Raw genomic sequence first — 26,916 nt, 5'->3', positions numbered from 1 at the left:
CTTCCGGTTCTTAAGGGTGGGGGAGTTTTTAAGAGTTTAATGGGGAGTTTTTAATGCTGAATTTGGGCTTTTTGTCCTGCTGTTTCGCTAGATTCGGCTACTGTCGCACGCGGAGTTTATCATTTTTTTTGTCCGGTGCGGTATGAACCGGATGATACTGAACAGTATCAGTGCTGTCCGGTTATTATTATGCTCCCCCGTCCACATACAAAGGTTCCTACCTGAATTGTTGCCAATAATAACGTAGTAACACTTGGTAAGAAACATATACCTGCCGCCGCTGGATAGGTTGTAAAACTAAATGTAATTAAATCAATTTGCTCCGAGAATTAATCAATTATTTACCTCGTAGTAGTTTCTCCCATATTGGAGTAAGAAGGAGGTCTACACTTCAAATTTGCAGTAACGGGGAACACACGCTAGGAGGCGGTAAAATATGTTTGCTGTTGCTTGCTTGCCGAAATTCAGCATGCAACTTCCTCACGGCAGCAATGTAAACACAATTTTAATGCCTTTGATGTGGATTTATTAACCAACAGGTGAGTATTCAGCATGCTTAGTCAATCATTTTGAAGTAACGTTAACATGGATCAGTCGACCACCGTCATTTATTGCTGGCTAACGGTAACGATAGACTATAACGTTACGTACAGTTGCACACAGATATTATTGCTAACATACTGTAGCTGCTGCAGCAACAAACTTCCAGCATTGCATACCAGCAGATGTACAGCAGATGAGTCGACGGACCACATCCAGTTACAGCCCCGATGTAGCGTGTGTCTTTTACAGTGTTGGGGGTAACTCAGTCATTAATAGTATTGTATTACTAGCTGTAGTTTTCTAGTTGACAGTTTAGACAGTATTACCATTGGTTTTAGGCTGTTTAATTAATTGGTTGTGTGTTAGTGTCAGTGTTACTGTATTCCTGTTGTTGGTATTATTATAATTAGTGTTTGTGTTCACATGAATTAAGTATTAATGTTAGTGTTAGTGATAATATATTTATATGCTTGAGTCAAAAAGTTAATGTCGACCCAGATTGTTATTAATACTTGACCTTATAAAACACTGAAGCACACTTCATGTCACAGTCCAGACAGTCCTGCTGTTGTCAGCATGGCTACAACGTCCAGCTTCGCCCCTCCCAAACTGGCTGACTTCATCCTCACAGAGCGGCTGGGCAGTGGGACCTATTCCACAGTCTACAAAGCATACAGCAAGGCCAGTTTGTTCTCTCTTTGTCTGGATATTATTGCTGTTGGCGCCTCAGGTTTGTCTGTGATGCTCAACACTGAGCAATGTTGGGGGTAATGCATTAATACAAGTAACATATTACAGGTAATATAACTTACTTTCAAATGAAAGTCACTAGTAGTAATATTATGTATCATCATCAGTCATCATCATCATCAGTATATAAATGCGAGCTGGGGCTCTGTGTCTCTGTCTGTCTGTCCCATGTCCCACTACTGTGATGTCATAAATCCCACTGTGACATTATCAGTGATGTCATAAATCCCAGTGGTGTGTGACATCATCAGTGATGTCATAAATCCCACTGTGACATCATCAGTGATCAGTGATGTCACAAAAAAGAAGTGGGAGTCTGGCTTCAGACCCAGCGGCGGAGCTGCGTAGGGAGCTGCAGGGAGACAGGCGAGGCCACGTAGCGGGCGATACTAGGAATTGAGATGCCTAGTTATATTACATTTTGAAAGTAACTTGCCCAACAGACACTGAGTGAGTTTGCAATGACCTGATCTTACTTGACACCCCCCAGCTCCAATGATATTACTGTAAGAGTTTTTGGTATCATTTTTATGTGTATTCATTGCCCATTGTTGACTATTTAGCAGTCACTAATAGACATGGTTATATAATAGACATATGGTTATATAAGCACAGCCTGGTCTTGCAGTTAGAAGTGAAAGTGTGGTCCTTGACTGTCCGTGCAGGGGGACAGCCGGGAGGCGGTGGCAGTGAAGGTGGTTGCGAAGAAGACTTTAAACAAGGCGTCTGTGGAGAACTTGCTCACAGAGATTGAAATCCTCAAGACTGTGCGTCACCCTCACATAGTCCAGCTAAAGGACTTCCAGGTAAGCACATCTGTAGCTTTCCAACCTCCTGTAGCTAATGCAGTCTTTCCCCCCAACAGGACCCCCTCCCCTGAAAGAATCAACATTTGTTTATTTATGTTATTTGCCTAATTGATGTGCACCCATTTAATTTCAGCTGTGAAATGAAAGTGTAGCAGCGTTAGGACCTCTACTATTCTGTTTTTCTGTCATGTTTTTCTCTCCTTTCTGTGCTTCATGAAGGGCAGACAAGACAGACAAGTGAGCTGAAGGTAGCAAGCTATATAACCTGACACACATCCATTAGTTCTGTTGACCATCTCTGCATTTTCATTGGATCGTATTTCTTGCACCCCCTCCCCAATCCCCCGCCCCGGCCCTGCCCCGCCCCGCCCCGGCCCTGCTTTACTGCTGTAATGTGACTAAGAATACAACACAAAATGCTGTAATGTGACTAAGAATACAACACAAAATGCTGTAATGTGACTAAGAATACAACACAAAATGCTGTAATGTGACTAAGAATACAACACAATACAACACAAAACACTGTAATATGACTAAGAATACAACACAAAACGCTGTAATGTGACTAAGAATACAACACAAAATGCTGTAATGTGACTAAGAATGCAACACAAAACACTGTAATGTGACTAAGAATACAACACAAAACACTGTAATGTGACTAAGAATACAACACAAAACACTGTAATGTGACTAAGAATACAACACAAAACACTGTAATGTGACTAAGAATACAACACAAAATGCTGTAATGTGACTAAGAATGCAACACAAAACACTGTAATGTGACTAAGAATACAACACAAAACACTGTAATGTGACTAAGAATACAACACAAAACACTGTAATGTGACTAAGAATACAACACAAAACACTGTAATGTGACTAAGAATACAACACAAAACACTGTAATGTGACTAAGAATACAACACAAAACACTGTAATGTGACTAAGAATACAACACAAAACACTGTAATGTGACTAAGAATACAACACAAAACACTGTAATGTGACTAAGAATACAACACAAGGCGACTATAGCTTGTGCTTCACTGATCATTCTTCATTTAGGGATAGAAAAACAGTGAAGGAGATGCGCACATACCAACAGTCTTCAAAGCAGGTGCTTCAAAGCAGGTGGACCAAACCAAAAGCAGTAGAAGAAAAAGAAAAGAATCCGCACACTGTAACTTTAAGCTGATTTATTTAGGGCCATGACACCTCCAGTAGGCTCAACAGCAAGCAGCAAAACTCTACTGTCCCTTTAGAGATGATTAGGAGTTTATTTATCCTATTAGAGATGATTAGGAGTTGTGAACTGAAAATTGTGGAAAACTGCAACAATCAGGTGACGTCCTAGTTGCTTTATGTTTTATATCACATCAGTTTTCTCTTCTTCTCGTCTCCTCTCTTTAACCAGTGGGACAATGAGAACATCTATCTGATCCTAGAATGGTGTTCTGGTGGAGATCTCTCCCGCTTCATCCGCAGTCGCAGGCTCTTACCTGAGAGGGTGGCCCGGCGCTTTCTGCAGCAGATTGGTGAGTCGTCACCAGACCAAGGTTCAAGTCTGATCTGGAGTACCAGATATGTAGACGTTATACTATCACAAACAAATTAGGCAGATGCTATTTGCACCCGGATGTAAATAGGCGAGGTGTCTATTTACACCCTGGTGTACTGGCTGGAGCCAGAAAAAAAAACATCTCTCTCTCTCTCTCTCTCTCTCTCTCTCTCTCTCTCACTCTCTCTCTCGCTCTAAAAAAAAATCACTCACCCTTCTCTCAAAGTGTGTGTGTGTGTGTGTGTGTGTGTGTGCACTCTTGAACAGCCTGTGCCCTCAAGTTTCTCAACGAACGAAACATCTCGCACCTGGACCTGAAACCCCAGAATGTTCTGCTGAGTGGCTCTGTCCTCAAACTAGCAGGTGAACTCATGCCAGCTCTCACACACACACACACGCACACGCACGGTATACTGTATTAAAGAGTCAAATTGTACGGAGACATACCTTCACTTCACACATTACTCCATTGTATTCAAGCGGTCTTGTATAGCTCAGTTGGTAGACAATGGCACTAACACATCCGCTTTATTTATTTTATTTATGATTTCTTCATCTATTCCTTGGGCCTCTCACACTATTATAAACGTTATTGACGTTCTAATTGTCTGTTAGATTTTGGGTTTGCCCAGTATATGTCACCGTGGGATGAGCAGTGCGCGCTGAGAGGCTCTCCGCTCTACATGGCTCCTGAGATGGTGTGTCGACGGCAGTATGACTCCAGGGTGGATCTGTGGTCTGTAGGAGTCATTCTGTATGGTAAGATGATGTGTACTTTTGACTCTTTTCACATAGTTCATAATGACTCCTTGCAGGCTTTTGAATGCAGAAGCCACCATGGATTGCAGATATATATATATATATATATATATATATATATATATATATGAGTTATCATATATATGAGTTATATATATATATATATATATATATATATATATATATATATATATATATATATATATATATATATACTGGTGTATATATATATATATGAATATATATATGAATATATTGACATGACCACTACGCTGCATACTGACACTAAGACAAATATATATATATATATATATATTATATATATATATATATACATATATGTATATATATATATATATATATATACACACATATATATATATACCGGTGTGTGTATATATATATATATATATACATACACGTGATCATCACGTCAATATATGAATATATATACTGTATGAATATATTGACATGACCACTACGCTGCATACTGACACTAAGACACATTCCTCATTATGTAATCTTGCATATATTGTGGCAATAAAAGTGATTCTGATTGTGATTCTTTGGCAGGTAATCTGTAGTGTAGGTTATCCTTTGAGAGTAATCTACTCAACACTGTTTGTGTCACTGTAGAAGCACTGTTTGGACGAGCACCGTTTGCCTCAAGATCCTACGCTGAACTGGAGGAAAAGATCCGTAGCAACAAACCCATTGAGGTAAGACCTGGGTTCCATTGAGGTATGACCTGGGTTCCATTGATGTAAGACCTAGGTTCCTCATTGCAGCCTTTTCTCTGTATTTGGGTTTGTTCACCGTGAAACCACTAGGTGGCAAACTCACACAGTATACCCTTCTATAGTTGCCTCACTTTCACATGGAAGTGCTGCTCAGCATAAACAAGCTCCACCTCCAGTGACACCTCCCCATCATTTCAAGATTCATCATACAATGAATTTGTGTACATGGTCCAAATGAAAGCACAGCTGATTCCTGGCAATGAAAACCCTGATTCCCCGGCCACATACATTGTGACTGGTGGAGATCATTGTGCATTGCTTTGAAAGCTGGAGGGTTTTCAGAAAAAGCTTGAAAATGTGAACGGGCTGGTGACTCATACTGCTGTCATTTAACCCTCCCGTCTTATCACACAGCACAACGCAATCACTCTTAGTGACTTAGAAGACTCAGAAGGTTCTTTGTACCAGCAGTGGTCAGATTGTTTAATAAACACAGCTGTTAATCTTGTCGGGGACGGCATTAGTTCAGGAGGTAGAGCTGTCACCTGGGAATCGGAAAGGTTCCCGGGTTCGAGGCTGGCTTTTCCCGGTAGCGTGTCCAAGTGTCCTTGAGCAAGACACTGAACCCCTAAATGCTCGCGCCCTGCCGTCGGTGAGTGAATGTGAGGTATTCATGTAAAACACTTTGGGTAGTCGACAGAATATATAAAATGTGTTCTATTAACACAGTCTATTTATACATTTGTCTCAATGGCTTTTTATTGTGTCTGTGTGAACGGTTGCTGCGTGTTAATGTCTGTTGCTATTTGTCTGTTATTGCTTAGTGGCAAATGAGTTTCCCCTTCAGGGATTAAGTTAAGTTAAGTTAAGTTATCCTTTATTTATCCCCTTGGGGAAATTCATCCTCTGCATTTGACCCATCCTCTACTAGGAACCTTCCTAGAACTAGGAGCAGCGGGCAGCCACTGTGCAGCGCCCGGGGACCAACTCCAGTTATTTTATTGATACGCTTTCTAATCTCATCTAATCAAATCTATTATTGTTCTTGCTTTTGACAAGGGGAGAGATCATGTTGATATTTTCACATTTGCATTAGAAGCTAGACTGTCCATTACCTAGGCCTAGGAATTTACGTGGAGAGTTTCTATGGTCATGTTTTGAGAAGAAGCACTGAAGTCAAACTCAAGGGTCCTTGGCAACAGACTGTGGATTGAGCGCAGTCTAATAAGGTTGTGTTTTGTGTATCAGCTGCCTCCTGGGGCCAGGGTATCCAGGGACTGCAGGGACCTTCTACTGGGGCTGCTGGAGAGAAATCCAGATGCCCGGATCACCTTCGCCCAGTTCTTCTCCCACCCCTTTGTGGATCTGGAGCACATGCCCAGCGCAGAGAGCCTGGGGAAAGCGGTAAGGGAATAGGAAGGAAGAACTTGCATGTATGTATCAACTCTAGACAGCCATGAATCGTGTGTGTGCGTGCGTGGCGTGCGTGCGTGCGTCTTTGTGCATGAGTGTGCTGCACGTATGCATAAACGATAAGGAGTCCAGTAGTTTGTATTCAGTGATGTCACTGTCCTGTTTCCTCTCTCCAGAAAGAGCTGGTCCTGCAGGCTGTTGAGAAGGACCAGGGCGGGCAGAAGTCGGCCGCTCTGTCTCTTTACTGCAGCGCCCTGGAGCACTTTGTCCCCGCTATTCACTGTAAGAGCAACAAGCACTCTCGTATCCTCCTCCTGCCTTTGTTCCACCACAATAAACTGGCAATGTAAACTCACTGAATGTCCAAAGTAAAAAATCTCTCTCCGGCCTTCCCAGACGAGACGGATCGACTACGCAAAGATGCCCTCAGGCAGAAGGTAGGCCTGGAAACACTCATTGACATTTAGATTACTTTCTATTTTCAATTGGGGTTTTTTTTTGTTTTTGTTTTTGACACGCTCCAGTGGCTTTCACTTGGAATGAATTCTCCTCTATGAAAAGCATATGGCGTGGATGGAGAGCATTATGACATGTTTGATGTGACGAAGTTGAGTCAATGTGAGAGACCTTCCTGCAGGTCAGTCAGTATGTGTCCAGAGCGGAGGAGCTGAAAGCCTTGGTGACCTCAGACAACAGACTGAGCTTTGAGCAGGCCCGGACCTCCAGGGACGTCCTCCGAGGTAACACACACCGCTTAAATTAATATTATGGAATGATGGATTATTATTCAGAATGATAGAAGCCGAGCCCACTTTCATACTGATTGCACGGTGTTACATCATTTGTACTAGACAAGAACACATAGATGTCTGGTAGAAGATGAGGTTAGATTGGTGAAGTACTCCAGATAACTCATCCTGTTTTCCTCCTGTACTGCAGAGATGTCCCGAGACCAACCACGGCTGCTGGCTGCCCTGGAGCTGGCCTCCACTGCCATAGCTAAGGTTAGATGGGCTTCCTGCTGGGTGACACTGGAATAGAGAGGCAAAGTCGATGTCACTTCTTGCTTCAGCATGCGTACCAGAGACCTTTCATCCACCATTTATTTTCCCATAGACATTTAAAACAAAACAAAAAGCATCAAATGTTTATTATTATTATTATTATTTTGTCTGAGTGAAATGTTCTATGGGCTCTCCTGTTTCTAAATGTAGCTGAATCGTTTGGTTTGACCAAGTCAAACTATTTTTATAAGCATTTGACAAAATGTCTGGGGAAAGTAAATGGCGGATGAAAGGTCTCTGGTACGCATGCTGAAGCAGGAAGTGAACCCGACTTTGGCTCTCAGTAGAGATCCACACAGAGGCGGGACTTTGGCTCTCAGTAGAGATCCACACAGAGGCGGGACTTTGGCTCTCAGTAGAGATCCACACAGAGGCGGGACTTTGGCTCTCAGTAGAGATCCACACAGAGGCGGGGCGAAGTGGGGAAAACAGAGAAAAAGAAAAACACATCAGCAGGGCACACTCGTCCCCCACTCCTAGATTCCAAACCACATATATTCAGTTTGCTTGTGAACCAAAGCTGAAAAACATCTATTTTGCATATTTGCTAGGCTGCCACGATGTCAGTCGTGTAGTAGACGTATACATATTTGGCCGAAAGAATTGAGAAGCTTTGTAAAGCTACCAGACTGGCAGCATTGACATAGCTGGATCCTGTAAGCACATCTAGTAAATCAATGTTGTTGCTTTTTCTTCCCAATTGTCCTCTTCCAATCCAGGAGGAGAGCGGTTTAGAAGATGATGCACTGGATTTGTACCAGCAGTGCTTAGGGGAGCTACTGTTGGCACTGGCAGGTATATAAACGTCTTTTATTATATATGAGAAATCTTTTATACAAGTAGAAATCTCGCACACTACGTGCGCTCGATTTCTATAGTGGAGACTGGAGAAACTACCTTTACTACCTTAACTCACCCTTTCGCCTTTCTTCCAATATTCTCTTTAGGTGCTGTTCTTTTCCAGCAACTCCCTGTTTCACATTCATACACTTCCACACATTCACAAACTGGGGGTTCAGTGCATTGCTCAAGGGCACCTCAGCATTAGTTATTCAGGGAGCAGGAGATTTGAACCAACGGCTTGGAGTCACAAGGCTGCTGCTGCAACATTTTGGCTACTGTCAGGAGTATTTTGATCCTAGTAGTTTGCTGCTTCATTTGTTGAAACACCTTTTTCTCCTCCAACGTGCATCACTAAGGCTATTTACTTATTACATGATTTTGAAAGTTTTAACCGGAAGTTTCCATTTAGTTTTGGCTGGCCTGGCGCTAGGCCTGACCTGGCCTGGCCTGGCCTGGCCTGGCCTGGCCTGGCCTGGCCTGGCGCTAGGCCTGGCCAGCCGTGTGAGAAGGGAGAAGGGAGGGGGAAGAAAGCCTGCAGCTGTGGAGAAACTGAACGGGTTGAGAGTGCGATCTAAAAGTAACAAAACAAAACTTTTATAAGTGGTACTTTTGATGTAAAAAATGTATTAGAGAGATGTACCGTTCCGACATGTACTGTTGCTGTGATTTCTTTCCTGATTTCCCTCCCGTGTTCTCCCCATTTGTACTTGGCTAATTTCTCCCTGCTATAACCTTAGTCTCGCTCTCAGCTCCAGGATGGCTGACTAATTGAGAAAATACTGGCCTACATTAGAGCTATTTCCCACCCTGGAGCTGCCACTCTACATGCTAGCCTGGAGCTGCCACTCTATATGCTAGCTGCCACTCTACATGCTAGCTGCCACTCTATATGCTAGCTGCCACTCTACATGCTAGCTGCCACTCTATATGCTAGCTGCCACTCTACATGCTAGCTGCCACTCTATATGCTAGCCAATTTTTTTTTATAAATGAGCTCTCCTTGTGCAAACACGATGATCCATCACTTTCTCCTCCTCCACCACCACCACCACCACTCCCTCTCTCTCTTGCTCTCCCCCAACCTCCCCCCTCCCCCCTCCTCCCCCCTCTCCCTCTCCTCATTCTTCTCTGCTTCTTGTCTCTGTCTTGGTGTGCCAGCCGAGCCGCAGGGCCGCAGGAGAGAGCTACTCCACAGCGAGGTGAGTGGGCGAGGAAGGGCTTCTGGTTGCGTGCTCACTGTAGGAACATAGATCTGTCACCTCCACTAAGCCCTTGGGTGCTCGGGTAAGCTCTGAGAGCAGAGCACCCACTCCCTCATGACACCCAGGAGCACCCTACCAGCAGAGCAAAGCACCCACTCCCTCATGCATGACACCCAGGAGCACCCTACCAGCAGCCACGTGCATGTTTTCCAGAGTAAAGACCTAACAACATCATCCATCATCCAGGTTGCCAGGTTTCATACTCATAGATCACGTCCACTTTATAATTGGATCCTTGAACCCCCGTCCACAAGCTGTGCCCAGGCATAATGGGCATAATAGCCATGACCTGCTTAGGAGATGTTAAGGCCATAGTCTGATTGCTTGATGGCGCCCCCTGTTGAAAGACCATGGAAGATTTCTTTCCCCCACTCTGAAAAAAGGACTAACATTATCTGATAAATATGAGCCCTGCATGTTGTTTTGAAGCCCTTCATTTGTATCTATAGCTTTGGTAACTGAACACTGTTGTGAAATGATCTGTTAAAAGAGATGATGTGTTCAAAAGCTCCAGAAACCTAGCAGTGCAAGAATACAGCAGGTATAGAGCTAGGCTGCACAGGCTAACTACATCAGTGAACCAGGCCAGAACATGGCATGTATCATGTAGTACCTCCAGAGTTCCTTGTGGCCAAACCCAACATCGGACCTTAAAGGGGCCGCGTAATAGTGAATGAGTAAGCATCTGTATGTAGTCACTATACACTAATGTTTATGTAGCCATATAATTTACTATTGAATTGTAACGTACAGTACGAACCTGCTAAACCCATTCCTGCACGCATATTTTGCTGTGCAAACACTCACGGAAATAACAGACTTTTTCTAAATTTTTCTAAGTGGCAACAGAACAAACTCATTTCATTGTTGAGGCCACTGATTGGTGGCCTCATATGAATGGCAGTTATCATCACTCACTCTTCATATGGGTCTGGAGCCACGCCCATTCACTGACCACGCCCATTCACTGCCTTTATTTAGGACAGATACTGCCCTATCTGTTTATTTAGGACAGATACTGTCCTATCTGTTTATTTAGGACAGATACTGTCCTATCTGTTTGACACAGAGAGCAACCAATCAGTCGAGGCTGAAAAATCCATCACAGAATCAGTGGTGGATACTGGATATAGGCTTGCGTCCAGACCCATTGGGGCTGGTTACCAGGCTAACTGAGTGGTCTATTGTGTGGTGAAACTTGTGCATGAGATGACCGGAATGCAATAGTTTGACAGGATTAAGTCAGACTGCCCGCTCTGCTCGCCTGGCCATCACCAGCCGGCTGTCACATCTCATCAAAAAGACTCTTTAACTCTTCAGGAACGTACATGCGTCAAATAAATTGGTTATGGCTGTTTATAAACTGAAGGAATCAAGACACTGACATAAGACATTAAAATGATGTGGAGGAACACATGCAAAGACCTCAGAGACGTCTGCTATTAATGCCCTAAGCGCTTTTGTTTTTGTGCATTGTTTAGCCAGCAACTGAGCCAACAACAGACAATAGTGTTTCACCAACAAACCTCAAAGGGGGGGAGGGGGGGGGGGGGTGCGGTTGAGTGGGCCTCATAGACCTCCCTCCTCCCCATTTGAAGTTTTATGGGTGCTTGTCTTAAGTAAATTCAGATGCGGCTGTAATAATGTAGCGCTGTTGGAAGAGGGGTGGGGGGGCGGGGTCTGTAATAATGTAGCGCTGTTGGAAGAGGGGTGGGGGGGCGGGGTCTGTAATAATGTAGCGCTGTTGGAAGAGGGGTGGGGGGGCGGGGTCTGTAATAATGTAGCGCTGTTGGAAGAGGGGTGGGGGGGGGGGGGGGTCTGTAATAATGTAGCGCTGTGTTGGGTACCATGCGTACCATGGAACTCTGCAAGTTGTACCATGGAACTCTGCAAGTTGTACCATGGAACTCTGCAAGTTGTACCATGGAACTCTGCAAGTTGTACCATGGAACTCTGCAAGTTGTACCATGGAACTCTGCAAGTTGTACCATGGAACTCTGCAAGTTGTCAACCTCGTCCATGTTGCTTTCTACACGTCTAATGTGCTCGTCGATGAAAGGCATTGTGATGAACGTAGCGAGGCTGTGTAAGGTTGGAGGCAGGTCAGGGATGAGTGCTAAAAAACTGTGGTCAGAATGATTAGTTTACCACAACACATGGATGTTTTAAAGGGGCATTGTGGGAAGTCTCCCGTCATTATCGCCCCTCAGATGTTGTGTTCTGTACTGCGACAAGCGGCGCTGACACAACGAGGTATGAGGTGTAGCCAAGTACCTTCAGTGGTACCAAAGTAGCCATTACCACATTAAAGAACACCCTCAAGGATGTTATGACTTTTATACACGGTTAGTAACATGTTACTAACATGTTACTAACATGTTACTAACATGTGTACCACAACGTTTTCTCCAAAGCAGTGTGCATGAACTAGAATAAAAAAACAGGAAGAAGAAGCAAGAAGGGTCTCTTCACTAGCTCCCAGGTCGCCACAAAAGTTGCCATAGCAACTAATAAAATCATGGCAATTCATGCTTTTATGAGAAATATCAGAGGAGTTGGAACGATTCATCAGATTGCATAGCCGATTTACAATGCATGGGAGTCATAATCTCAATTCAAGAACCTTTATTGGCACAATCAGATCCTTACATTAACACTTTGTTACGACATATGAACTTGAATTGATACAGTTGAAAACACCTGTATAGAAACTAGAAGTCAATAGTAATGTGAATGATCTTATTGCTCTCACCAGATTAAAAGCCTCATGAGCAGAGCTGAATACATCAAAGAGCATATCAAGGTGAGCTTTTCATGGATTTCAAGGGTTTGTTACAAAATTAGTTATCCACAATTTAGGGGGGGTGACATAGTGATGAATAGTGCCAAATTAAAACAAATCATTTACAAACAAATGATTAAATGAATTCTAGTTCATTTTAGTCCATTGTTGAGAATTTCAACATTTCTGCTGATTGTTTCCTAATGCCGCTCATTATTAGAGATAACAAATAACAAGCTTCAGATAATGACATGTTTACAAAGAACCGCATTTTGGTAATGAGCTCAACTGCTGCTGCCTGATGTTCATGGCTCAAAACGGTCATTATTTGGTTTCGATCTTCAGTAGTATTTATACCTATGTGTTTTGTTGTTGTTGTTGTTTGTTTGTTCATTTGGGCTATTTCCTGCTCTGTGTTTGGTTGCCAGATGTTGGAGACTCAGAGGGATGCGTCTGTGGACCGAGAGCCTCTTTCAGAGTCTGTCAGAAGCTGTGAGTGTCCTGCTGTTTTGTTGTAGTTTGTAATCACAAACTGTTCCATAAGAGTACTTTTCAGAGCCTTGCAGCCATGCTGATCAGCCAATATATGAAGGGGGAAGGGGACGTTGTGGAGTGAGAAATTGAGGCCTAAAGTCATAATGAAATTTCCCCTCAGTGAAGCTTTTTCCACTAGTAAAATATGAGCCTTTCTCCTCCCGTGCCGTAGTGGCCGCCCCGTGGGACTGTCTGGCTCTTTGATTTCATCTCAGTGCAGCCCTGAGCCACACTGTCTCCTGAGCCACGCTGTCTCCTGAGCCACGCTGTCTCCTGAGCCACGCTGTCTCCTGAGCCACGCTGTCTCCTGAGCCACGCTGTCTCCTGAGCCACGCTGTCTCCTGAGCCACGCAGTCTCCTGAGCCACGCTGTCTCCTGAGCCACGCTGTCCTCTGCCCTCTTGTAAAACTTACCTTGTGAAAGTGAGACTTGGTTCTAGCCAAGAGTAACTCACCTAACACACACACACACACACACACACACACAATTCTGCTACAGAGAGCCCTATGCATACATACACACTTAATCCCTTTCTTCTCACTCTCATGCAAACTCACTCAGTATAAATATACAATCTATATAATATATACATTTACAGTATTCTTGTTTAATGTATATAACCTGAACATAATATGAAGAATAAAAAGCAGTGCGTATATATATATATATATAATATATATTAGACCCACCACTCTGCCTCTAACCTACAACCCAGACGAGATTCTGTTTTCAGCAAGACATTCCTGGGGAATTATGGATGAAAAAAAGGCAGAGTCGGGGTTCAGTGACTCTGGAGGAAGCTTACGTTTCATGAAGAACGTGGCTTCTTCTTCTGCTGCTGTTATTTTAACACAGTCAGCCATCCCACACTGGCCCCGGGCCAGCAGCAGCTGCACTGCACGCCCAACCCTGTCTGGTGACCTGAAACTTCACCAAAAACACAGAGGCCCAACCCTGTCTGGTGACCTGAAACTTCACCAAAAACACAGAGGCCCAACCCTGTCTGGTGACCTGAAACTTCACCAAAAACACAGAGGCCCAGCCTGTCTGGTGACCTGAAACTTCACCAAAAACACAGAGGCCCAGCCTGTCTGGTGACCTGAAACTTCACCAAAAACACAGAGGCCCAGCCTGTCTGGTGACCTGAAACTTCACCAAAAACACAGAGGCCCAGCCTGTCTGGTGACCTGAAACTTCACCAAAAACACAGAGGCCCAACCCTGTCTGGTGACCTGAAACTTCACCAAAAACACAGAGGCCCAGCCTGTCTCGTGACCCGAAACTTCACCAAAAACACAGGCCAGGTCTAGCTGAGAACATCGCACTCCAGAATTTTAGACATTTAGTGCCAGGGCATAATGTTGATAATGGACACATGAGTTGCGTTTACAGCCAAGTCTTTTTCTTATAAATCTGATGTATCGAGTAAGAAAAGCTGAAAAAAAAGGAAAAATTAACAAAATCAATGAAAGCATGAATTTCAGACAACGTTGCTTCAGTGCAGCTGAAATGCACCTAAACCGCATTTTACTCTTTTTTTTTTTTACCATGTTTAAAAGTTTGCATAAAATTCATTTGACAGTTGGATGGAAACAAAACTATCAACTGTTGTGGGGATCAAGCCTGTTGTGATTAAATTATGGGATGGTTTCTCATTCTGGGCAGCCGTTTGAGAGAGCCGGTGCCATAATTTAATCACTGTAAAAAAAAAATCTGTTGGCTGTTGCATTTCTGGGTCTGTTGTTGTTGTTGTTGTTGTTGTTGTGTTCTTCTTATTACTGTGGGTAAGTCGCCAAATGTAGACAGTCTGATTTGATGTGGAAATAATTCCAGCACAGCTCCAGTGGAATTTAATTGGAGAAAATGTTTCCGCTCTCTAAACATCAGCAGCAAATGTCAAGTTTTGATGTCAGATCATCTGAATGAGCAGCTTTTTCTTTCTAAAGCTGCCATTTTGCACATTGCTTATTCAACAATCAGCCAGGAGAAATACATTGTAGAAGAGGCAGAGATGCTAATGTCACCACTGAAATGTGTTTAGCTAACGTTAACATGTCATTATTATTTTTTCATCCTGAAAAATCATATATCTGGTCATCGTAATCAGTGACACGCAGAGCAGCTTTTTGGGTCACTCTTATGGGGCCCACAGAGCTGCCTCATTTTTGTTGCTTTAAAAAAGTGGGGAATTGTCCAATGGAAAATGTGTATACTAGCAAGCTTGGAAGAGCGCTAGCTATAGTAACATACATCAATCACTGCTGTCTTCTCAGCCTGCTGTTTGCAGTGAGGCGGTCGCCACCGTGGGAACCAGCAGGGACAAGCATGGAGCCTCAGACTGCCTGTCAGTCTTCAGGTTGGGATGAAGGACCCAAAGCAAAGTCTGGACCAACAACTTATCAGCTACCTGGCTCTGCATCCCACTTGGCCCTTAGCAACACCATACACTGTCAGGCTGGGAAAGTACCAAAGGTCACCAGCCAAATGTTGTGGCTAGAACGTTTGTCTACATCTAAATATCAAATCACTAAATCATGTTTGTTTATTAACTGGCCCCATGCTACATCTAAATATCCAATCACTAAATCATGTTTGTTTATTAACTGGCCCCATGGCCTCCTGTCACCCGGGCAAAGCAAGTTGAGTATCACTGAATTAGGCTATGCAAGGTACAAGATCAAATTTGACAGTAGACTTTATAAAATAACACAATTTTGACTTTCCCTAGTAACTAATTACTTTTATTATGCAGTAATTTGCAACGTAAATAAATTACTTTTTGAGAGAAATAACTAATTACTCATTTTCAGTAACTTGCCCAACACTGATGATCATGCGGTCGTGCCATGCTAAGCTGTTAAGATGGCACTGTAGCCTTTTGTGTTGTAGTGAAGGACAAACTAAGCTAAACACAAGCCACCTAAAAGCTGTACGAATTGATGACTGGAAATTGAAAATATACTGTGATGTTTAGATTAATCATGAGGGTTTTGTACTGTAGAACTATGATATCTTGAAGCTTCTCCTTACACACACACACACACACACACACACACACACACACCCACGCGCACGCCCGCCCCCTCTCTTCCCCACTGGCTTTGCTGTGGGCCAACCACAGCACACTGATGGATCCCCCTCTCCACCACTAGAGGGAAAACTGGAGGAGGTGCGGCTTCTGCCTTATTTACACTAGACTTGCATTTTCTTAGGTTTGGCACCGGCCCGAGGTTTGAGGCAGGCTGACTCCTCACTCTCGTAGGTCTTTCTCTCCAGCTTGTGTTGTTTGAGATGGGTACAGCAGAATGCACAAATCTCCTACCAGGGAAGCATTTGTTACTGTGTGAATAGCAATGAGAAATGTGCTGTGTTCATTAATTTTTGTTTGAATGTTTTATACAGCTGTAATTATATAATCTATTTATGAAATGGGAAATCCAAGGGAAAGTAAAATGACAATCTCCAAACTCTCTGTAGTCTGTCATCTGTTGGGTTTCAACAGACACTTGCTTAAGTCACCGAAAGGCAAACGTTCAACCGCGTCCAGAAGAATGTATGGAAAGATGTGTGTCGTCGTGGGAGCGCCGCTGTTGGTCTCCTGCCATCGTCATCTGGAAGCTGCTCAGCAGAACCAGCTGGCTCATCTCCACTAGGGAAGGAGGAAGGCAAGCAGGCAGGGGGAACTAAGGACGTTTTATACTCGGCCATTCCTACGCACGTCTGGGAAAGTATGGAAAGTGAATGTGAAGATTTCCAGATCTCAAAAAGTGTGGGAATGACCGCACAAAGAATCTGGGAAAAGTATGCTGCCATATATCTTTCCTTATCTCTTGTTTATTTTACTAGAACTTCTCCCATACTAGTTAGTGATAGTTCATCTCTTGTCAGGATACGGTGCTGCCAAAAGTAGTAACTGAGTAGTGAAACAGGAAAATGACCTCAAACGTATCCTGTCCCTCCAAAAGTATTGTTGGCGCACAAGTTGACTACAACATTTAACAGCATTTATGTCTCTAATCTTTGTTGATATGAAGTCTAAGCGAAAGCCCCACTCATGACCTTTGACCTTTAAAACAAACCAAAAGTACTTAGTGCTGTTTGCCCTTAGGGCCGTCTCTGACTATTATACTCCTTACTATCAATTACATTACATTACATTACACACCTTACTACTGGTTATCGTTGCATTACATTACACTCCTTACTACTGGTTATGGTTACATTACATTACACTCCTTACTACTGGTTATGGTTACATTACATTACACTCCTTACTACAAGTTATGGTTACATTACATTACACTCCTTACTACTGGTTATGGTTACATTACATTAGACTCCTTACTACTGGTTATGGTTACATTACATTACACACCTTACTACTGGTTATGGTTGCATTACATTACACCTTACTACTGGTTATGGTTACATTACATTACACTCCTTACTACTGGTTATGGTTACATTACATTACACTCCTTACTACTGGTTATGGTTACATTACACTCCTTACTACTGGTTATGGTTACATTACATTACACGGGGGCACGTAGTGACCCACGGGGGGGGTTCACTACATGCCAATCCAAAAATGGATAAAAATGTGCAATAAGCACATCAAATAAATTACAGCCATAGACCATAAAAACAAAATGTTCTCATATACAGTCGGCCCTGCTGGCTGCATGGTCAAACTGTCGCAGTTTCAGTGCTGGTAAAGAACGTTAGATGAGAGCAATGTCCTTGTCTGAGAGAATAAGTAATAATAACTCATGTTGATGCATAACGAATAATGGATTACTATTAAAAAATAAATTTAAGAAGAAAAACTAAGCATTCGAATACAGTTTTGATAATCAATTACCAATGGCATCGATTGAAGCTTCGAAGCATTTGGGTCAGCCCTAGAACAAAGTTGCAGCGGTCTGAACAGACCAGTCTCATCTCGACTCCAGCCATTTTAAAGGTAGCAGCCAGAGTTGCAGAGCATTGCAAGCAGTTGCACCTTTCAACTCGTTGCATTGCGAATCGTTGGTGTGAACTGGGCTTTAAAGGCAGGGGTGGAAGTTGCCTTAGGTAGAAGCCTTTTTGTTACCAGAAGGATGCAAGTTTAAATCCCCAAACTACCTGGGCAGAACTGTTACCCTCAACAGCCACTGTTGAAGTGCCCCTGAGCAAAACATGCAATGCCCAGCTGTTCCAGCTGAGCTGCTCAGTGGCCAACAGTCACCACAAAGGCTGTGGTTGTCCTGGGCTGCAGCTCCCAGGTGTGAATGTGTGAAGCTGTATGAATGTGAAGCTGAAAAAGAACATGCCTGCACAGTCACATTTCCCTGGATAAATAAAGATTGAAACGTGTGTGTGTGTGTGTGTGTGTGTGTGTGTGTGTGTGTGTGTAAGGGGGGGGGGGGCTCTAATTGGCTAACAGTGCCCTTGGAGTTGGCTCAGTCTCATTGCTTTAATCACACACGAGCATCGTGCTGCCAGGAAAACTTTGGAGTGTTTTTGACCCTTAAGCTTCCTCTCACTTTGTTGCTTGTTCCTGGGAGCTTTGCCAATTTACATTTGCCCCCCAATAGTGTTTAATGCAACCCAGAAAGGAGAAGGCTGTGAAGAGCTCCAGAGAGGAGGTGGAGGAGGAGGCAGAATCACTCCCTCTCCCTGAAGAGGAGGTGGAGGAGGAGGCAGAATCACCCCCTCTCCCTGAAGAGGAGGTGGAAGAGGAGGCAGAATCACTCCCTCTCCCTGAAGAGGAGGTGGAAGAGGAGGCAGAATCACTCCCTCTCCCTGAAGAGGAGGTGGAAGAGGAGGCAGAATCACTCCCTCTCCCTGAAGAGGAGGTGGAAGAGGAGGCAGAATCACTCCCTCTCCCTGAAGAGGAGGTGGAGGAGGAGGCAGAATGACTCCCTCTCCCTGAAGAGGAGGTGGAGGAGGAGGCAGAATCACCCCCTCTCCCTGAAGAGGAGGTGGAGGAGGCAGAATCACTCCCCCTCCCTGAAGAGGAGGTGGAGGAGGCAGAATCACCCCCTCTCCCTGAAGAGGAGGAGGAGGAGGAGGCAGAATCACTCCCTCTCCCTGAAGAGGAGGCAGAGGAGGAGGCAGAATCACTCCCTCTCCCTGAAGAGGAGGTGGAGGAGGCAGAATCACCCCCTCTCCCTGAAGAGGAGGTGGAGGAGGCAGAATCACTCCCTCTCCCTGAAGAGGAGGTGGAGGAGGCAGAATCACCCCCTCTCCCTGAAGAGGAGGCAGAATCACTCCCTCTCCCTAAAGAGGAGGTGGAGGAGGAGGCAGAATCACTCCCTCTCCCTGAAGAGGAGGTGGAGGAGGAGGCAGAATCACTCCCTCTCCCTGAAGAGGAGGTGGAGGAGGAGGCAGAATCACTCCCTCTCCCTGAAGAGGAGGTGGGGGAGGCAGAATCACTCCCTCTCCCGAACCACAACCTACGGCATTGTGGTTAATTGGCCTTCCATTTCACTGCAGCTCCATCAAGACCACTTGCTGGCCTTACTCCCTTGCAGGCTCTCTCTCTCCCTCTCGCCCTCTCTCTCCCTCTCTCTCCCTCTCGCCCTCTCTCCCTCCCTCTCACTCCCTCTCTCTCTCTCGCCCTCTCCCTCCCTCTCTCTTTCTCTCCCTCTCTCCCTCTCTCTCTCTCTCCCCTCTCTCTCCCTCGGGCTCTGTTGATACTGTTATTGGGCCAGCGGTGGAGTTGCAGTGACACCGTGTGACCCATATAAAGAGGGGGCTCTATGTGTTCTGGGTGCCCTTGACTCCGGCACCCCCAGTGCTGAGAACAGGCGCACATCAGCCATTCCCTGTGGCTAGACGGCTATCATGAATGGAACATTGTACGGACAAGAGACAACACTAGCCTCCTAAATCCATCTGCCACGCCCACTTTAAATCCCTGTGTCACGCCCACTTTCAAAGGGTGGAAGAGAGGGAGAGCGGGGAGGGGGGGGGGGGGGGGGGGCAGCCAGGGGGTTTGTTTCAGAGAAACATTGAATAAAGATAATTTAGAAAATGGGCCCCAGCACAGTGCTGCCTCTGTAACCCTCTCTCCTCCCTCCCCTCCCTCGCTCCTCTGTAACCCCCTCCCCTCCCTCGCTCCTCTGTAACCCCCTCCCCTCCCTCACTCCTCTGTAACCCCCTCCCTCGCTCCCCCTCTGTAACCCCCTCCCCTCCCTCGCTCCCCCTCTGTAACCCCCTCCCCTCTCCTCCCTCGCTCCCCCACTTACCCAAGGCTGCAATGCTTATGTTTGTTTTGATTTTGTTCCCAGAAGCTGGGTGGGGGGATTTGACGGGGGCGGGGTGGCTGTGTTGGAGGGCTTTAAGATGCATGGCAATGGTTAAGACAGATTGGACCAAAGACGTTCTAACTAGGGGGAAAGTAGAGGGAGTTGAGCTCTAGCTGCAGGCGACTGTCTCTCTCTCCCTGTGTCTATCTGCCTGTTTTCCCCTGGCACAATAGAAAGTTAAAATACAGTTGGAAACGTTACAGGATTCCTGTGGTTATGGAAAATCTGGAGAAGACATGGGAAATGCAAATTGTGTTCTCTGGGCTTGGAGAGGTTCTGAGAACAGAATACCTGTCATAAACACAGGGCCAGGTGAGGTTCTGAGAACAGAATACCTGTCGTAAACACAGGGCCAGGTGAGGTTCTGAGAACAGAATACCTGTCGTAAACACAGGGCCAGGTGTGGAGTTTGGCTGCTGGTATATTATATACAGTATAAGTGGTGGGTCTAGCTTGCCATGCAAGTCCTGCGATGTCCAAACAAATATCATCTTCATAACACAGAATAGTGATGGAATTTGATCAGCAAGCCAAGCACCCTTGACCCCGTTAGTATTCTGCTGTGAAACAGTTCCATATGGGGAGAGACAGCAAGAGATACCTGCATCTTCTCTTCAGATGCAGATTAGAGAAGAAATTATAGAAAGAAAATAATTTTGAATCCCATCTCATTCAGAGAGCAACTTTAACTAAAACATTCCAAAAATACAGAGCAAACTCCAAATCCCCTCCCTTTCAATTAAACACTCAATTTGTCACCTTTTCTGCTCTTGCTGTCACCATTTGCAGTTTTATAGCTTTTGGACGTGACTGTTGTGTTAAATTTGCAAAACAGGTGTAACCCTGCAGCACCTGGTGCTCATGTTAACTGACTCACACCCGAGGCAACTTCTTTTACAATTTGCTAATGACTTGTAAATACCTTAGTAAATAAGGACTCAAGCTCAGCTGGCTGTTTGTTCTGAAGCATTTGGTTCGTTAGACTTGTGGTCATTAGCAAGGATTTAGGGAAAAAAAGGCTGGAGGTAAACGCAAGTCAGTAACTATATCTGACATGACTTTAGTGTCTCTCTCTGACTTGCTATCTGCCTTCCTCCTCTAAGACAACTTGAGGCTGAAATGTAAGCAGAACCCTGAGCTGCTGGCTTGCTCCAGTGAGGATGTGTTGTGCAGACCCTTCAATATGCCTTCCTGGGTTTCAGTTACACTGGCCTAATCCCTTAAGTATTATGATGGCGGCTTAGGAAAGGTACACGCTGGTAAGAGGGCTGCTTGTACAGCCGCGGCAGTGCTATCGGCGAGTCACTTGGCTGACTTGAGAATGACATTCGCTATCAATAAACTGTCCCTTTGTTGCTCGCATAATGTCAAATACTGTGTACATCACACCAAGACAACTTTTAACCTTTTAGAAAGATTTGGTTACGGCAGCCTAAAGTGGACAAAATGTCTCAGGTGAACACCTTCAAGAAGTCAGGAGTTTAGACTCTATCTGAACCTGCACAATGACAAACAGGCATGTTCGTGTCCACCTCCACACTTCCCTCAGTGGAAAAAAAACTCAACTGGAAGGCAATTCAGCTCATAAACATTTTATTACAAAAATTGCTCTCCTATACGGAAGCCGCTGCTCTTAAATGTTATTCCAACATGAGATGAAAAATTGAAACGTTATGTCAGGTTTTGTAGACAAATATGAGCTACTTTTGTGTGTTTATATTGTATTAACTGCATTAAAGTAACACTGTCATGGTTTATCTTACTGCATATAACTGTACAATATACATTCTTTATATTCTTCTAGTTTCATAATTTAACATTAATCAACATTTTCCTTAAGGCCAACAGCTATGTGATCAGGTCGAAAACAAAACATTCTGAACCTTCATAACAAAACAAAGATTAGTTTAGTGACAATTTCAAGTGGCACAGACAGAAACAAACAGACAGCTTCTTTACAAGAGATCAAAATGAACATTGGTTTTGCTTTCCCTTTTCACCAAACAGCATGACCTAGAGGTTAGAGAAGGGGAGCTGAGACCGACTAGCAGGTTGCTGGTTCAAATCCTTAGAGTAGATAGATGGGGAAATCAGGGTATTGAAAGTGAATGAGAAACACTCTCCCTTCTCACAACAGCTAGGCCCACTGAGAAGCCCTTTAGCAAGGCAAGAATCAGCCCTCAATTTCCTCAGCCGCTCAGTGGCCAACAGTAGAACTGGCTGTACTGGGCAGCTCCGTGATGGGAATATGTGCAGCTATGTGACTGTGACACAGTAAGGGTTGTCACTCTTTTTGTAATGCTTTAACGACAAATGGTTTGAAAATCATGGGCCAATAATTCACAGAGATGTTCACACAAGTGTATTTTGTGACATGTGTGTTAACACAATACAGGTTCCCAAAGCGACCAGTCGCATATTTGAGCTAAGAATGTCTATAAGAGAGCACAACAGACAATAACAGTGCATAGTTCAGCAAATGGCTGCATGCTTGTAGTATACGTGGAGAGTAATACCGTAGATAGGAAGAAAGTGTATCAAGCTTGGCCCAGCACGCTATCTAGATATATAAAACATGTATTACAGGTGAATTTTGAGATGACAGAGGCTCAAACTTAGGAGATTCCAGTAGGCTAAATCCAAACACTTTCAAGTACTTGAATATTAGTTTTTTAATCCAAGCACTTTCAAGTACTTTCCAGACCCGTGGCAACCCTGCACAGTGCAGCGCTGACATAGAGCATAGGGCTGGGCGATAAATCAATAGCAATATATATCAGCGATAGACAATTAATCAATACAAAAAAAATATAAACAGCCAATCAAACAGACAAATCCTAAAGTTCCCACCCGAACAAATCTATTATCTACAATTTGTGTGTTTTTAATTGTGATAACATTAAAATGATTACCTGTATGCCTTGATAAATAAGATGGTTAAAAATAAAGTGGTTAAATTAAAAAAAAAAATTCTCATGGTCTTTATAAAAAATGGGTGATTAAAAATGATCAATAATTATCGATATCGACACCGATACATTTGTTTGGCTATATCGCCCAGCCCTAACTCTCCCATGATCAATAAAGGTAAAACAAATCTGTGAAGAAACCAAGTACATGTATCCAGGTCAAACAGCATTGCAATGACTTAGTTTGACTTGCTGGATGAGATTAGCACACAGGGCAGTCCAGTGACTGACACAAGTTTACAATCACAGGAAAGTGTTTGAAAGTTGTGTTAGTAAACTTTTCTGTAAATGAAAACTTGCTTGACATGATCTGATTTGTCCTGATGATGCTGTCAACTCCAACCATATGGCACTCCAAGCAGATCAAAACAAATGCTAAGAGATAGAGAACACTATCTGAGCCAAGTCTGCATTTAACGCAACTTGTGTCATAAACTATCTAATCCAGCATGTGTAGCTTTACTCAACTTGTGTCATAAACTATCTAATCCAGCATGTGTAGCTTTACTCAACTTGTGTCATAAACTATCTAATCCAGCATGTGTAGCTTTACTCAACTTGTGTCATAAACTATCTAATCCAGCATGTGTAGCTTTACTCAAGTTTTGTTGTGAAAGTTTCAAGACAAGTAATCAATTTCCATTTCATGTATAAAACATAATGCTCCTTCTGTGGTGCAGGCTACGCACACTGTGGTGCAGGCTACGCACACTGAACTCCTAGGGTGGAGACTCTGGACTGACACACTGATGACATCACAAGTGTTCAAGTGACATCACTGATGCCATCACAATCGTGACTGAGCCACACCACAGACACACCGCCACAAAGCACAATTTTAAACTAAGATGTATACCTGCACTTTATACATGTAAATGAAAGGTTTTGTTCCAAAATGAGAAATCCATGATTTGCTGTAATGATTTCTGTCTTGAAAGCGAACCTCATTATGTATACGATTAATACGGTTATACCTATTACCTTGACCTACAAAATAAAGATATATATTCAAATACGGTATTCACTCTTTTTTTGAAATATGTCAAGAATTTCAGGTTAGCAGTTCTTCTCAAAACCCATTTTGGATTTAAAACTTTCAAAAGTACATTCATCTTGTGGAAGTTCTGAGGACTAACGTTCATGGAGTTTGCAATGAAATGCTATGTTGTTTTTAGTAGTGTCCATCTTCCTCTGTATTTGTGCCTCGTAGTTTCTTTCTACAAAGCACACTGTGACATCCCTGCGTGTTAAAAGCACTATATCAATAAACCTGGCTTGAATTGACAAGTAGCCTACATGTTATCTGGGGAGGGGGAAGCACCAAGACAGGGGGTCTTTAGAGGCGTGAAAGAGGTGGGAGGCAGAAGAGAGAGGAGGAAGGAAGGAAGGAGGAGATCTTTCTCTCAGGAAAGGTTCAATAAAACAATCTCATATGGGGGAGGGGGTCCCAGACAGACTGCTGGAGAGGAGAGGAGGGGTCCCAGACAGACTGCTGGAGAGGAGAGGAGGGGTCCCAGACAGACTGCTGGAGAGGAGAGGAGAGGAGGGGTCCCAGACAGACTGCTGGAGAGGAGAGGAGGGGTCCCAGACAGACTGCTGGAGAGGAGAGGAGGGGTCCCAGACAGACTGCTGGAGAGGAGAGGAGGGGTCCCAGACAGACTGCTGGAGAGGAGAGGCCTGTCCCAGACAGACTCCTGGAGAGGAGAGGAGGGGTCCCAGACAGACTGCTGGAGAGGAGAGGAGGGGTCCCAGACAGACTGCTGGAGAGGTGCTTCCTGTCTGTCCCTGACAGTTCCCACAAATATTTGAAGTGTGGCTGCTGCAACAATGCAGAGGCCCCTGAAATTGAGAGGAGAGCAAACAGAGACTGGAGCTCCAGTGTTTGTCTTAAGTCTTAATAAAGCCTTAATAAAGCCACACTCCTGTTTGTCTTAAGTCTTAATAAAGCCACACTCCAAGGACCATTCAAACCAAACAAACAGGAGGATGTTTACATGCTCACAAAATGGCAATTCCCAGCAACAAGTAGCCTAACAGCACCAAAGGAAATCAAGTTTGGTTTATCTCAAAGGATGACCTGAAGGGGTTTTTGCCATCTTTTGACCACAGGCTCTCTCTCAGCGTAGCATCAAGTTGAGCTGTTCACTTCACCATGCAGAACGTCAGGCGTCCTGTATGTGAGCTGCAGAGCTGCTATGAAAAGTGTATGGTTGCGTTTAAGGCCATACACAAATCACTACTGTGCTCACTATCACCCTGCCACAAATCACTACTGTGCTCACTATCACCCTGCCACAAATCACTACTGTGCTCACTATCACCCTGCCACAGAATAGGGCTGGCAGGCAGGGAGGCCTATAGTGGTTAAAGAGACAGCTTCCTTCAACCAGCAGGCCGGGGTTCAAGCCCTGTGTCAGGCCTGCTGTAGTGTCCTTGAGCAAGTCATTGAACCCGTGCCAGCTTTCAGGGGGCAAGTTTCCCTATGGGGCTGTCAATGATATCACATGACTTATCATTGTTAATAAATCCAGCAACTGGTGCACCAAGAGCCCATCTCAATATAATATCCGTGCCAGAGGGAGGTAGAGGAGAGGCATGTAGCCTCGCAGTCTCTGGGCAGCAGAGTGGTCGTGGGAGACCTCTTCTTGGTCGCTCTTGTCGTAGGTCTCGTCCTCATAGACATCGTCCACCTCGGGCTGGTCTGAGACCACGCTGTGCTCGCCCATGGCGCACAGTTTGCTCATGTTCTCCTTCACCACCTCGCAGAAAGGCCGCTCCACGCCGTCGCACACGCAGCGGTTGAGCAGCATGCCGTTGGGGATGAACAGCATCTGCTGGATGGTGGCTCTGCACTTGGACGAGCACTTGCGTCCGTTGAAGAGCTGGCCGCAGTAGGACAGGTAGGCGACCAGCGAGCTGTGGCAGCCACTGTCCTCCTCGCAGCGCTGCCGGGCCTCCGTGCAGCCGATCCCCGCCGCGTCGCCCGGGTGCCTGCGGGGGAGGCACGGCTCTATGGCTCGCTTGGCGCCGACGCACTCCTGGTCCTGGGCGCAGTCGCAGGTCTCCAGGTCGGGCCCGCTGCGGGTGTGATTGAGCCGGATGAGCGCGTTGATGCAGTGACTGGGGCACTGCCGCCTGGTGCCCCTGATGTTGCCTTCACACGCAGCTATGTACTGGCTGTATGCCAGCTCGCACTCTGGCTCGTCGTGGCACCGAAGCAGCGCCTGCCAGCAAATGAGTTGGGCATCTAAAGCCAGCAGCACCCATGAGAGAAGCGCCAGGGCGCTGCACCATTTCATGCTTGGATGAAGTTCTAGTTCGGTGACGCGCACCGTCTCCACCAGAAAGCTCGGCACATTAGCACAGTGAAGTTTGAGATATCCACAAAGTGTCTCGCATACCTGCGCTTTGCAGCCGCCCACAGTCTGTCACATGTATCCAGAAGCGCCCACAGTCTGTCACAATGTATCCAGAAGCGCTAGCATATGAACACATTTCATCTTGAACAGCCACAAACTTTGTTTTTGCAGCGTGCGGGAGCGTCCTTCCTGCGCGCCCTGCAGCAGTGGAGCTCGGGAGTGTATAG

At 44.8% G+C, this 26,916-nt stretch overlaps 2 protein-coding genes across 2 annotated transcripts; one reads left to right on the top strand and one right to left on the bottom strand.

The window, feature by feature from the left end:
* Positions 1 to 471: 471 nt before the first annotated feature.
* Positions 472 to 16,408, top strand: ulk3 (unc-51 like kinase 3). The gene is made up of 17 exons (XM_083650894.1): positions 472 to 539; positions 1,095 to 1,224; positions 1,959 to 2,099; positions 3,526 to 3,646; positions 3,937 to 4,032; positions 4,285 to 4,428; positions 5,065 to 5,147; positions 6,417 to 6,572; positions 6,758 to 6,863; positions 6,978 to 7,018; positions 7,219 to 7,321; positions 7,521 to 7,585; positions 8,365 to 8,440; positions 9,647 to 9,687; positions 12,506 to 12,553; positions 12,961 to 13,024; positions 15,340 to 16,408. Exons 2-17 carry the CDS (start codon positions 1,120 to 1,122, stop codon positions 15,354 to 15,356), a joined length of 1,407 nt encoding a protein of 468 aa, XP_083507020.1. The 5' UTR covers positions 472 to 539; positions 1,095 to 1,119; the 3' UTR covers positions 15,357 to 16,408.
* A 9,477-nt stretch (positions 16,409 to 25,885) lies between these two features.
* LOC310788814 (growth arrest-specific protein 1) lies at positions 25,886 to 26,629 on the bottom strand (the record flags this gene model as incomplete). The annotated part of the gene is made up of 1 exon (XM_083650387.1): positions 25,886 to 26,629. The coding sequence occupies one exon, from the start codon at positions 26,627 to 26,629 to the stop codon at positions 25,886 to 25,888; it is 744 nt and encodes a 247-aa protein (XP_083506513.1).
* Between the last annotated feature and the right edge of the window lie 287 nt (positions 26,630 to 26,916).

The sequence above is a fragment of the Poromitra crassiceps genome (assembly GCF_964638095.1).
Source record: "Poromitra crassiceps genome assembly, chromosome: 14".
Lineage (NCBI taxonomy): Eukaryota > Metazoa > Chordata > Actinopteri > Beryciformes > Melamphaidae > Poromitra > Poromitra crassiceps.
This window is presented reverse-complemented; position numbering and strand designations above follow the sequence as displayed.